Here is a 12,806-nt window from a genome sequence, read left to right on the forward strand (position 1 = left end):
AATTTGAACATATTTACTGATTATGAAAACTATTAGAGGCAAAATAACTTTTGATGCTGTCTTTTAAAAATAGTCACAACCATTAAAAAAAAATTAATGAGTTTAATTCTTCCATGAGATTATGTTAGGAAAAAGTGTTACATGCTAGAACATATAGCACTGATATGAACATAACTTATATCATCCCACAAAGGTGAATTCATTCGTCCATTAAAACTGAAGGAATATGCTGGACATTTTACAGTACATCACATGTAAAGCTAATAACCACTAGCTGCCAAATCACTGGCAAGCACATTGCCTTCCTAAATTTAGAGCATCTAAAGAACTGAATCTATAATTATTTTCACAAAGAAAACTAAAATTCTCTTGCCTCCAATAACTAAAAATAAACAGAGTGGGATGTTCAAAGATAAGTTCGCTTATAGTTTATAGTTTATAGTTTATTATCCATAATCTAACTGCATTCTAAAAGCAAAGAGAACATTCAAATTTTAAGACATTTTTAATTAATTTGGCAAACAGAAGAATTATTATACTACATAACATTTTCCATTTAAAATTTTAGTTGACTGTAAAATAAACTTTTTAGAATAATGCTGCTTGGACAACAAATATTTTTCCGATGATTCTTTATGCATAAAATCTTACCACACTATGACATTCAAAGCTTTGGTTTGGGGTTACACATTAAACCCAAAATATGTAAACTCTAGCAAAATTAAAGGACCATCAAGGAATTTTATCTTCCTGTTACTACTCTTCCTTTTTACAAATTCTTTATTCCCTAAATAACATACTATGCTCCCCTTAACAATAAATGAGCATTTATCCCATATCAAGTATTCTGCTGAGGATTTTACATGGTTTAAATCATTTACTCTTTCTGATAACCCCACAAGGGAAGTACTAATAATGATCATATATTCTGAAAAAGAAACTGAAGACTTGGGAGGATGATAACTGTGTATCTTTAAGAGGTAGGCCCAGAATACAAACACAGGTAGTGTGTTTCTAGAACCAGGGCTCTCTCTGTTATACATATGAAAACAGAAGAAATTTCAAAATGTCTAAGAATTTTATGTAAAGTTTCTACTCCAAGACCTTCTAATAATGATTTGAGGACATATTCCTTTGAATTAAATTTAAAATTAAATATAAGGTTATGCTATAATTAATCTTAATATCATATATTGGAATAATACAAAACTATATCAAAAGAAATCATGCTTTTAAGATAAGTAAAAAAATGATTTTAAAATCCCTTAGATCCAACATATTTGTGACATGCTTTTCAAAATAAAACAAAATGAATTTAGTAAAGGTCTTACCTAAGTAATGACTAAAAGTATTGTAAATTTATCCTACTAAGTACAACACTAAGTATAACAGTATTTAAACTACAAAAAAAAGAAACGTGAGAAAAAACTGCAGCCATGATACTATTTACAAAACTGTGCTGAATTTACTTCATAACCTGAATACCTTCTAAAAATAACACTAAAGATTTTTAAAAGATACCACAGGGTAACTTGCAAAAACATACCGTCTATTACACAGAGTTGGCATTTTCCCTCTAATTACAGATCACCACTATGGATTCTAATGAGAAATTTTGTCCCTGTGATAATTTTATTTACCAAATAATTTCAAAATGTACTTGCTTTCCTTATTTGGGTTACTTTTTCAAATATGTTTTATTTAATGAACTTAAATGCTGCAGACTATTTTCTGCACTCTATGAGCTTCTTTCTTGTGAAGTAACTTCTCAGTTTTTAAGGAGCAGAGCTATCTATCTGAACTCCATTGTTGCTATGACAGTTCTACCAAATACTCTTCGGCTTGTAGAAAGAAAACAGATGGAAGGCAGAACACAAATATAATAAGAGTATTTTTCTGACTCCAGAGACCAAGCTCTATTTTCAAAGTCTAAAGAATTTGTGGTATCGTTTTTTAATATTAAGGTGATTTTAATAAATTAAAATTAAAGATATCAGACAGAATTAGGTACCAGTCTCTGACTAACTCTGACTCTCCCCAGGAGAATCTCTTTAAAAATACAGAATCACAAAAATGTAGAGTCCTACTGGAATAGGAAAAAACAACTACAAGCACTGCTGTACATCCCAAATGAAGGGTTCAGAGTTGAAACTAACTCTGAACACGTGTTGCAGTGGCTCCCAACAGCTTCATAGGTTGTCTTAACCCCTTTTGCCAAAACAAAAAAACAAAAAAACAACCCTAACCCTGAATAAAAATCTGGATACGGAACTAAAGATAGATTTTGTATCACTTTTTTCCTGTACTAAAAACAAAAAGAAAAGAATTCTATCACTTAAATGATTACATTTAGATGAAAGGATTTTAGAGAATATTAAGGAAAAACATTTCCATTTTCAGAAATAACTGAAAATTCAAGAGACATGACTGTTTTTCCCACCTCTTTAAAAAATGGTTGTTCTTGTTTCAAACATTATTTTCAAATTGTTGCTCTTGTTTCAAATGTTATTTTCTCAAGGCAGGCTACACAGTCCTTTGCTGTTTCCATTCTGAGCTTAGGTCACTTTGAACTACTGGGTGGGTAAAAGTTATGAGTAACTGAAAGTCCTATTTATAGAAGTCAGATACTACCGTTTACCATTTACAAAAGTTAATCACACTTTTCAATCTAAGAAAACAAAACACATATTAGATCTTTAAAATATAAATAAACACAGGTATCTATGTGTACTACCTTTTGGATTTCATTTTTTAATCTTACATTCATAACCAAAGTGTTAATGTTCTTTCTAGTCTACCCACAAAACTCTCACAAATATACAGGAAGCAAAGAAAAGCAATCAAAATATAAATCCAGCATAATTAACATAAGATGATCTGGATAGTTTCATCTTAGCTTGATTTTGAACTCAAAATATTATGAAGGGACCTCCCTGATGGCACAAGGGTTAAGCCGCAACCTATGAAACAATCTGCAGCCACTGCAGCACGAGTTCGATTCCCAGCCAACAAGGGAGCAATCCACATGGCGCAGCAGACCTTCTCCTGACTCACCCGCTGCTCCCCTCAGCAGTGTACTTCGGTCATTCTGCCTGTTCTGTTCCCCACTCTGTCTCTGGTGAATCCTCTCACCCCCCACACCTCTGGCCTGTACCCCAGCATAAATAAATAAATCTTAAAAAAAAAACCCACAATATTATGAAGAATTTTCCCTGTTGTATAAAAGTTAGCCATTTATTAAAACATATGAGAAATGTAGTTAAGTTTCACAAGTAATAAACAGATGGCAAAGATTAACAATTTCAAAGAATATGAAAACAGCACAGTACCTTCTGAATAAGATCAGTTCCTCCTGCAAATGCAGCTCCATTTTCCTCTGCTATTTTAATCTCTGAAGCATTCTATCAAAATACAAGTTTGAACAGCAAGCTTTAAACAAACTCAGTCTGCTTTCAAATATTGTTAGAATATCACAGTTCACAATAAAAAAACTGTGGTTTTACTTTTAATTGAAATGTATAATTTTCAGTTAGATGCATGAGAGATATTCATAACAAGTTTAGTTTGTGGGTGATTAAACTATTTTTTACCAACTTACACATATTTCAAAATGGGATATTAGGAACCTACTTAGTGAGTCAACCTAAGTCCCCATGCTATCAATACATCATTTTCCAAAAGTAAAATGTTAGTTATTCTGCTAACTTAGAGAAATTTAACCAATATAGAAGAGAAAAAAAGTTATAATATGATAGAACAAAAATTTAGACAGTCTGAAAATTCAAAAGAAAAATAAAAATTGCTGGTTATTTTCTTTTGTGTTTCATTTACACCATTTGATTATACTTAACTTTTGTAGCATTCCAAATATATAGCTACATTTCCCACCTTTCTGGAAAGAGAGAATTCTTCCCTTGAAAGTGGGACAGATGGAAAAGAATATAAGCTTTCCAAAACAAATTAGTAAACCTATTATAAACAAATGTTTAAAATAAAAGATTGACAAATAACTGTACTGTATTTATTGTATCCTTGACTTTCTTGATATTCCAGACCAGACTTTTTAAAAAGTTGTAGTTTCTGTGTCTTCAGCATAAAATGAGCCTGTTGCTTTTAAAAAATCTTTTTGTATTTTTTTGAGGAGACGAGTTCAAGTAGGAAGCAGGAGTTAGATTAAATTCTGTAATTTGTCATTTCTTGTGGGAAACATAATGTGGTAGACTAACAATGATGAAACTGAAGCTCTACTTTAGCTCCATCTCAAACTAATAACATAACCTCAAATATGTCGAATAACTGCTTAAAATAAGACTGGGCAACTGCTAGGATTTTCTCTAACGCTCCTCATTCATTTATTCTAATCACTGATATATGTAATACATAAAAATACTTAAAAAGTTGATAAAGGATACTCACCCCTGTAAATACAGCAACTTTATTAACTTCTGAAATGAATGGGTATGGAAAACTAATAACACTGGCAAATGGTTCCACTTTTTTCTAAATACAAAACAGTGGAAAAATAATTATGAAAAATTCATTCATCTTTTCTAGATCCCTCATGTCTATAAAAAACAGAACTGGCACATTTTGTTTATAATGTTTTAATTCTACCATATGTCCTCTCATTTATCCAGAACTACTCACTGATTGCAATTTAAGACATAAGGGATTATACTTCTTTTATAAGAAATCACAAGGAAGATCTAAATCTCTCTTCCCAGCTCTATATTCCCATGACACTTGGCTTTTATATGTACATCATTTATCACGGTCTCATATATTAAGAGATGTATTTGCATATCCGTATCTTTCCCAGCAATAGTACAATGCTTTCCATGTGACAGATGTCAATAAATGTTTGTTACCTTGAGTTAAATCCACATGTAGTTGTTTGATACCATCAAGGAAGACATGAACACAGTTATGCACACTGAATGACACTACCCTGCTGATCTGTTCAGTAGGTCACTCCTTATCTCCATCATTAGCTCTAAACTATCAAGTGATAGTAAATCCATGTCAGAATGCCAAAGTCGAAAGGCTTCTGAGCAGGTCTATTTTGAAAAAACCTGAACCACCATCATTTTCAGATATATTTAGAAATTCAGTTGGGAAATTCAAAATAAACAATGATAGGCATTTGAGGCACTCTAAAATGGGTGGAGATTCTAAAGGGCCTCAGAACTAATTTGTTTAGGTCAAGGACCTGTCTAGGCCTGTGGCTCAGATTTCTTAAGTAGACTTTCCATGGAAACAAGTTCTAGAGCCAAAGTTTTGGTGCAGCCTTAAGTCTAGAAGAAAAACTACTTGTTCCCTAATTAAAACTGATTAAAAGATTTTTTTTTTTTTAGAAAAACTTTATGTTGAATAGAGATAACTTCCTGAGGATTTCTTTTCAGACAAGAAGGCACAAACTCTGAGAACAATTTATACCAGACATGCAACTCAGCTTTATTGACTGACATTCCTCTGCCATCAACAAGTTGTAACTGGTTCCAGTACATTTTTTCAATCAGAGGCAATCACAATAATAACATCCCCTGGGGAATCCTAGCTTGTTGTAGTGAAAAAGAAAAAAATGTCTTAGGAAGAAAACAGTATTCTTAAAAAGTTATTAGTTTACAAGTGGCTTCTATAACTGAAGTGAAGTATAGGACTTGTGGTCCTACAAGTCTTTGTTTTGAATGATGTTTATGATTGACCAAGAAAGTGAGCAAGTTGGACACTGCAGCATTTAAAAAAAAGAACAGTAACACAATGGTAGAAAATAAAATTACAACATCGCTGGTATAAACTGTTTTTAATAAATAAGAATGAAGAAGTGACCTTGGTTCAAATCTTAACTCCACTATCCACTTTATAACTTTGAGCAAGTGACTTGATTTTTTGTGTCTCAACTTCCTCTTCTGAGATTATTATTGGACTAAATGAGAAAATGCATGCAAAATATTAAGCACTGTGGCTGATAAAATTTCCAGTAAGTGTCGGTGCTATTATTAAACACTTACCAAGTCCTTTACAAGCACTACCTCATTTAATCCTAACTACAACCATACAAACTAAACATTTTCTTTCCCTTTATAAAAAGATGAAAAAACACTGAAATTTGAAGAGGTTAAACCAGGAAAACAAAGGTCAAAGAGCAATTAAGTGGTGATGGTCAAAATTCTGGCCTGTAATGTAATCTGACTCCAGAGTGCATGCTATTATTAAGCACTGAACTAAACTGCCTCCTCCTAAATGCTCAATTATGTTGCTATTGCTATTGTTGATATTGTTAAGTTGCATTCAAAAACTTAAAATTTCTAGGCTGACCAAAAAAAAAAATCCTCGAATGAAAAATTAAATCATAATTTCCACGAAAATTCTATTTAAGTGAAAAGCTTACAAAATTTAGAGCTGTACATAAATTGACCTCAATTCTAATGTAAACTCTAATCTAGTGTTTTTCCTTCTTTTAGAGTTTTGTAAACAAAAGTCATCCACCGGACTGCAATATATAAACAGGTAAGCATAAGTTCTGGTTGAAGCAAGAGTGAGAGGCAATAGAACTCCACCCATGCAAACTTAAGTCTCAAACTAGGATTCTCTGGAACACAAGTTAAGGCCACAAAATTCATTCAAAGCCTTCAGTTGCAGAGAAGAAACATGACACCTATAACTTAAATCATTTTACAAAGTTACAGTAATATCTTAATTTTAACAATATTTTATTGAAATTTACATCAATAATTCTTCAGGTGGAACAGAAGACATATGTTTATCAACTGCAGAATACTCTCAACTGCAGAATTCAACATCATTTTTTATATTTGGGAAATGAAAAAGACAAGCAGTTTTCATACTAAGTAGGTAAAGAGTAAATGATTTTCTGAAATTTATTACAGGAGGCAAGAATTTAAAAAAATTAAGAAACAATTCATACACCCACTATTGACAAATAAAGTTTACATACCTTCTTTCCCAGTGCCATATCCAGTGTCAAATCAAGATAAACACCTTGCTTTGGATTAGTAAAGTCCAGAATTTGAAATTTCTTAAGTAAGTGAATAGCTTTCTCCACCTCATATATCTGCCTTGGATATAAGTGTCTTAAGTAGACATCATCCTCAGGTTCACCTTCCATATAGGGGTATGACTTTATTTTTTCTACCTCATCTTTTTTTTCATCTGATGTTTTTTCTTTGGCACCTTTTTTTGTTTTCTTTGCAGGCCTTAAAGATAAATTTGAGATTAGTTACATCAATATCTATTCCAAGAAACTTTTAAAAAGTCAATATATATAAGACAAAAAAAAAAAGATAAAGTTTATTTTCATTCAGAAGCATAGGTTGCTTTACAGTTTCTCTAATTCAACAAATATTAAATGAACTTTTGTATTATTTGCTGTCGACACAAAGTTGAATAAGGCATTGACTGATGCGGCTCTCTGAAGCTTAGAGGAATAGCAGAGACAACATACAAAGTGATAATTTCAATATAATGGGGAAAATAGTACGAGAGTGTTATAGAGACCTTAAAGAAAAGACATTTTTAGCCCACCATGAAAGGATAGGGAAGGGTTCTGGAATCAATGACCCCAAAATGAATTCTTGAAGGATAACAAAGTGTTTAAATCCAGGTACATACTTCAGAGAAATGAAAACATTATGACCACATAAAAACTTGTACACAAATGTTCATAGCAGTATCACCTACAACTGCTAAAAGGTTAAAACCGGGAAGTCCACCAACTGATGAATGAATACATAAAATGCAGTAAATCCATACAAAGGAATATTAATCACCAATGAAAAACACTGAAGTACTGATTCATGCTTTAATATGCATGAACCTGAAAAACATTAAGCTAAATGAGAGCCTCCCTGGTGGCGCAAGGGTTTAAGCACAGCACTATGAAGCAATCCACAGCCTCTGCAGCATGAGTTCAATCCCCAGCCGGCCAAGGAGGAACCCACATGGAGCAGCAGACCTCTTCTATCTCGCCCACTGCTCCCCTCGTCAGTGTATTTCAGTCAGTCTGCCTGTTCTGTTCCCCACTCTGTCTCTGGTGAATCTTCTCACCCCCCTCACCTCTGGCCTGTATCCCAGCTCTTGTTTGCATAAATAAATGAATCTTTTAAAAAAAATTAAGGTAAATGAAAGAAACTAGTCATAAAAAACCATATATTGTATGATTTCATTTATACGACATATCAAAAATGGGCAAAGCTATAGAGATTGAAAGTAGAATAAGGGGTTATTCAGAGTTGGGGAAGGAGCTTGGGAAAATGGGGAATGACTGCTAATGGGCACAGGGTTTGAGGGAGGGTAATGAAAATGTTCTAAAACTGACGTTAGTAATGGCTGAACAATTCTTGAATATACTAAGAGCTATTGAACTGTACGCTTTAAATGGGTGAATTATATAGTATGTAAGTTATATCTCAGTAAAGCTATTATTTAAAAACTAGTTAGCCAGGCAAAGAAACAACACAATAAAACTGTTGAAGCATAAAATCGAATACAAAGGGCACTATTATAAGTTTTAATTGATTACAGCAAGGGTTGGCAAACTTCTTCTGTAAAGGACCAGATAGCAAAAACTCATTGTCTCAGTGACTCAACTCCTGTGATGAGAAAGCAACAACAGGCAATATAAAAATGAAAGAACTAGATATACTCCAATAAAACTCTATTTCTGAACACTTGTTGAAATGTCATAGTTTTCATGGGTCATAATATATTGTTCTTTTTTTCCCCAATCATTTAAGAGTGTAAAAACCATTCTTTCCTCACAAACCATATAGAAACAGATGGCAAACTAAATTTTTTGACTCACTGGCTACATATTGCTGACTCCTGAACTAATGTGTAAAAGGGAAGGCAGGAAATAGGCAGAATATGAAGTTAGAGAACCTAGATCACAAAGGTCTCCTCTAAATGCAACAAGAAGCCAGTGAACAGGAGTGACATATTTTAAGCAGAGTACTGTGGTGACCATATACAAGGAATAAATTTGAAGGAAGCTGGATTGGAGACAATTAAGAGACTGTTCTACCACTACAGCCACTTCTTCCTCTCCAGAACATATTACAATCTAAACCAGAATAGTGATGGCAACATGCTTAAGATGAGAAGATTAGAGAGGTATTTACAATGTAAATATTAAAAGATAGGGAAGACAAAGCAAAGACTCTTGAATTCTTCTTTAGCTGCTTGCTTGGGTGACCAGGCATAGAGTAAGACCAGAAATAAAGAAAACAAAACAAATAGTCAGAGATGAGTTCAGTTTGGGGCATTTAAGACTTTGAATTTAGGGTTAGCTGTATCCTTTTTCTAAGTGATTTTACAGTTCTTCCCACTGAAAGGGGTAGAATATATTTCCCAGCACCTTGATATAGGCATGTGACTATTTTTGGCCAATAGAAAAAATCAAATGACAACTTCTCTCTATTCTATGTGTAAGTCATAAAAGCATTCATATGTTTGCACTAATAGGTTTGTATTTCTGTCATTTTCATAAGAAGAATATGCCTGGGCTAGCCCAAAGGTGGGAGGATGAGACACATATGAAACAGCATTGGCTCCAGAGAGCCCCAGGCTAGATTAGATAATTCTCAGCTGATCTGCAGACTCACAGCTGTACAGCAAGCCCAGACAAGGTCATCAAGGACAACCATCCAAACCTAGCTTAGACCAGATCACTTACAGATGTGTGGGCAATGATAAATAATCACAGGGCTGCTTGTTACATAACAAAAACAAACAAGGTGTTTATAAAATACCTAAGAAAATATGTTCAACAGGTAATGGAAATTAACAGTGTGAAAGTAAAAAGAAAAGACAGAATTAAATGTGCTATATTTTCTCATCATTACTTCAAATCACATCTATAATCTTTAACCATATAAAAGTTTTAAATTAGCAAAATATTCTAGAAAGATGCTGGGGTACTAGGGTAGGCAAAATATTGACTTCCCAAAGATGTCTATATTTCTACATGGCAAAAAATACTTGGCAAATGTGATTCAAGTTAAAGACCTCAAGATGGGGAGATTATCCTGGTGGGCCTGATCTAATCACCTAAGTCCTTGCAAGCAGAGAAACTTTCCCCTCTCTCATCTGCTTCCAACAGCAATTGGAAGACAGAGGAAACTCAAGTGTAAAAGGGACTCAATCTGCCATTTTTTGCTTTGAAGATTGTAGGGCGCAGGAATGGACGGAGCAGGAGCTCTATGACCCGAGCAGACAGGTGAAGGAGGAGTCCTAGAGCCTTCAGTGGCTTTTCAGGCTTTTATTGGGATTTACCAGGCACACGGCAGGCAGGGGTTCTGGGGGACCAGGAGGCTGGCAGCCCTCTCAGCCCCCAGCAAGTCTTCACTCTTTCTGGGTTCTCCAGCGTTCTCTGGTGGTCTCTGCTTCTGCTGGCGTCCCCGTGACGCTGCCCTCATAAGCCCAATCTCAGCCCAGGTATACACATTTACGCATGCCCAAACCCTACTCCAGGTGTCTGCCATCAGGCATGCATTTAGGACCGCAGAGTTCCGTCATCTATCCTAATGGCGGGAGGGCAGAAAAGCCTGATGCTTTTTACCTTACCCTACAAAGATGGAGGAGGGTGGTGGAGTACAAGGCAATGAATTGCAAAAGGAACAGTGAGGAGTGATCTCCAAGCCACTGAGTGGTAATGATACTCAATGGTAGAAGGCAGAGCTTTCCAGACTCCATTCCCTGATGTCCTACAAGACTGCTAAGACATAGGTGGAGGCGGCACTTCGGCAATAAAAACACTGGGGCTTCAAGCAGTTAAACTGCTGGCAACAATGGGTATCCTGGAAAAGCCACCAGTTTACCACATGTGGCTTTGGCTTGGACCTTAGTCTCTGCTCAGCAGATGCTATGTGGGGTAAGCAAATGACAAGTGGCAGCTAATAATTTGTCTTTCTTTCTCTCAACTCTCCCTTTTCTCATTCCCTATGTAAATAAATTCTGTTATTGTTTCTCCCCATGTATTGGGTTGCCGGAGAAGTCATGAGGTACTTTTTCTATGTTTTTCAAACAAAAATGTTACATGACTTTCCCAAACCAGTACTTGCTTTTGAATTGTGTCTCCACTCTTAAGTAAGCATTTGGGTCAACCAAGTGGGTCAACCCCATCCCCTGTATTTCTCCTCTTTCAGAATATAGGGGCCATCTCCAAGCTGAGAATGACAGGCAAACATTCTCCTCAAGACACTTTGATTTTAGCTCAAGACACCTGATCCATGTCAGACTTCTGCCTATAGAACTGCAATATAATAAATTTTTGTTGTTTCAAGTCACAAAAGTTTAAGATAATGTTATTGCAGTAATAATGTAATAAGGATCCATTAAAAATGGATGACAGTAAAATAATTTTTTTAAACCTCTGAAACCAATCTAACATATAATTTCATTTCACTTTTAGCACTCAATGAAGCCTTATTACCACAACTAATAATAGTATCCTCCCAGCCAATGAGCAATTCAACAGAAGAGCACATAATGACAATGTTCATTTTTAATAGGACACAGGTGTCCTTCTGGACTGACAACAACAAATCAAAGTAGGTGGCCAAGTGGATGGATATAACACACCTCAATAGCTGCCTTGGAAAAACTCCACAAAATCCTAAAACCTTCCAAACTAGAAAACTCACATTTTAATTTTATATTTAGTAAAAGAGCAGTGGAGATAATAAAAAAGTCTAAGAAGCCTGTTATAGTAATAAACTCCTATTTAAAATAAACAAAATGAATGAGCCCTAGCTGTAACCTACAGATTTACTTTACATAAATGCTGATTTTATCACTAAATTTTGTATCAGTTAAACCTGTCCATTTAGGGCCTCCCTGGTGGCCCAACGGGTTAAGCACAGCACTATGAAGCCATCCGCAGCCTCTGCAGCACAAGTTCAATCCCCAATCAGCCAGGGAGCTGACCCACATGGCACAGCAAACATCTGTCTTGCCCGCTGCTCCCCTCAGCAGTGTATTTCAGTAGATCCCCCTGTTCTGTTCTACACTCTGCCTCTGGTGAAGCCTCTCACCCCCCCCCCGCTTCTGGCCTGTACCCCAGTTCTAGTATGCATAAATAAATCTTAAAAAAAAAAAAAAAAACACTTGGGGGCCTCCCCTGGTGGCTTAGCTGTTGAGCACTGGGCTGCGAAGCTGCCCGCAGCCTCTGCAGCGCCGGTTTGTCCCCAGCCCTTGGTGAGGGTCCCACATGGTGCGACAGATCGCTCCTGTCTGGCGCGCTGCTCCCCTCAGCAGTATATTTCGTCAGTCTGCCTGTTCTGTTCCCCACTCTGGCTCTGGTGAATTCTCTCACCCTCCTGCGCTTCTGACTGTACCCAGTGCTTGCATAAATAAATAAATAAATCTTTAAAAAAAAAAAAAAAAAAAAAACCTGTCCATTTTATTTGAAATTAATATGAAAGAAATTCCAGGGAATGAAATAAGATTTTTATACAAGCACTGGGTGGAGTCAGAAACGCAGGAGGGTTCAGAATTCACCAGAGTCAGAGCAGGAAGCAGAACAGGTAGAAGGACAGAAGTACACTGCTGAGGGGAGCAGTTGGCGCGGCAGGAGAGGTCTGCGTGCTATGTGGGACCCTCGCTGGCAGCCAGGGATCCAACCGGCGCTGCAGAGGCTGCGGGCAGCTTCGCAGCCCAGCGCTTAACTGCTGCGCCACCAAGGGGGCCCCAAATAAGATTTTTAAATTAATATTTGCAAAAAGCAATGAAAGTCTGATATACAAGCTGAGTTAGATACATAACAAATTATTTATACTTTGGACCTT

General features: G+C 35.7%; 1 protein-coding gene across 1 annotated transcript in view; it reads right to left on the reverse strand.

Annotated features, from left to right (window-relative positions):
- Window positions 1-12,806, reverse strand: part of MRPL1 (mitochondrial ribosomal protein L1) — a gene marked incomplete at both ends in the record, with an annotated part of 76,872 nt that overhangs the window by 43,854 nt on the left and 20,212 nt on the right. The window contains 3 exons of the mRNA XM_084233487.1: window positions 3,330-3,401; window positions 4,417-4,500; window positions 6,959-7,217. Of these exons, the coding sequence (XP_084089613.1) occupies window positions 3,330-3,401; window positions 4,417-4,500; window positions 6,959-7,217 (415 nt within the window). The remainder of the gene's footprint in view (window positions 1-3,329; window positions 3,402-4,416; window positions 4,501-6,958; window positions 7,218-12,806) is intronic.

This window comes from Talpa europaea (assembly GCF_964194135.1).
Source record: "Talpa europaea genome assembly, chromosome: 5".
Taxonomy (NCBI): domain Eukaryota; kingdom Metazoa; phylum Chordata; class Mammalia; order Eulipotyphla; family Talpidae; genus Talpa; species Talpa europaea.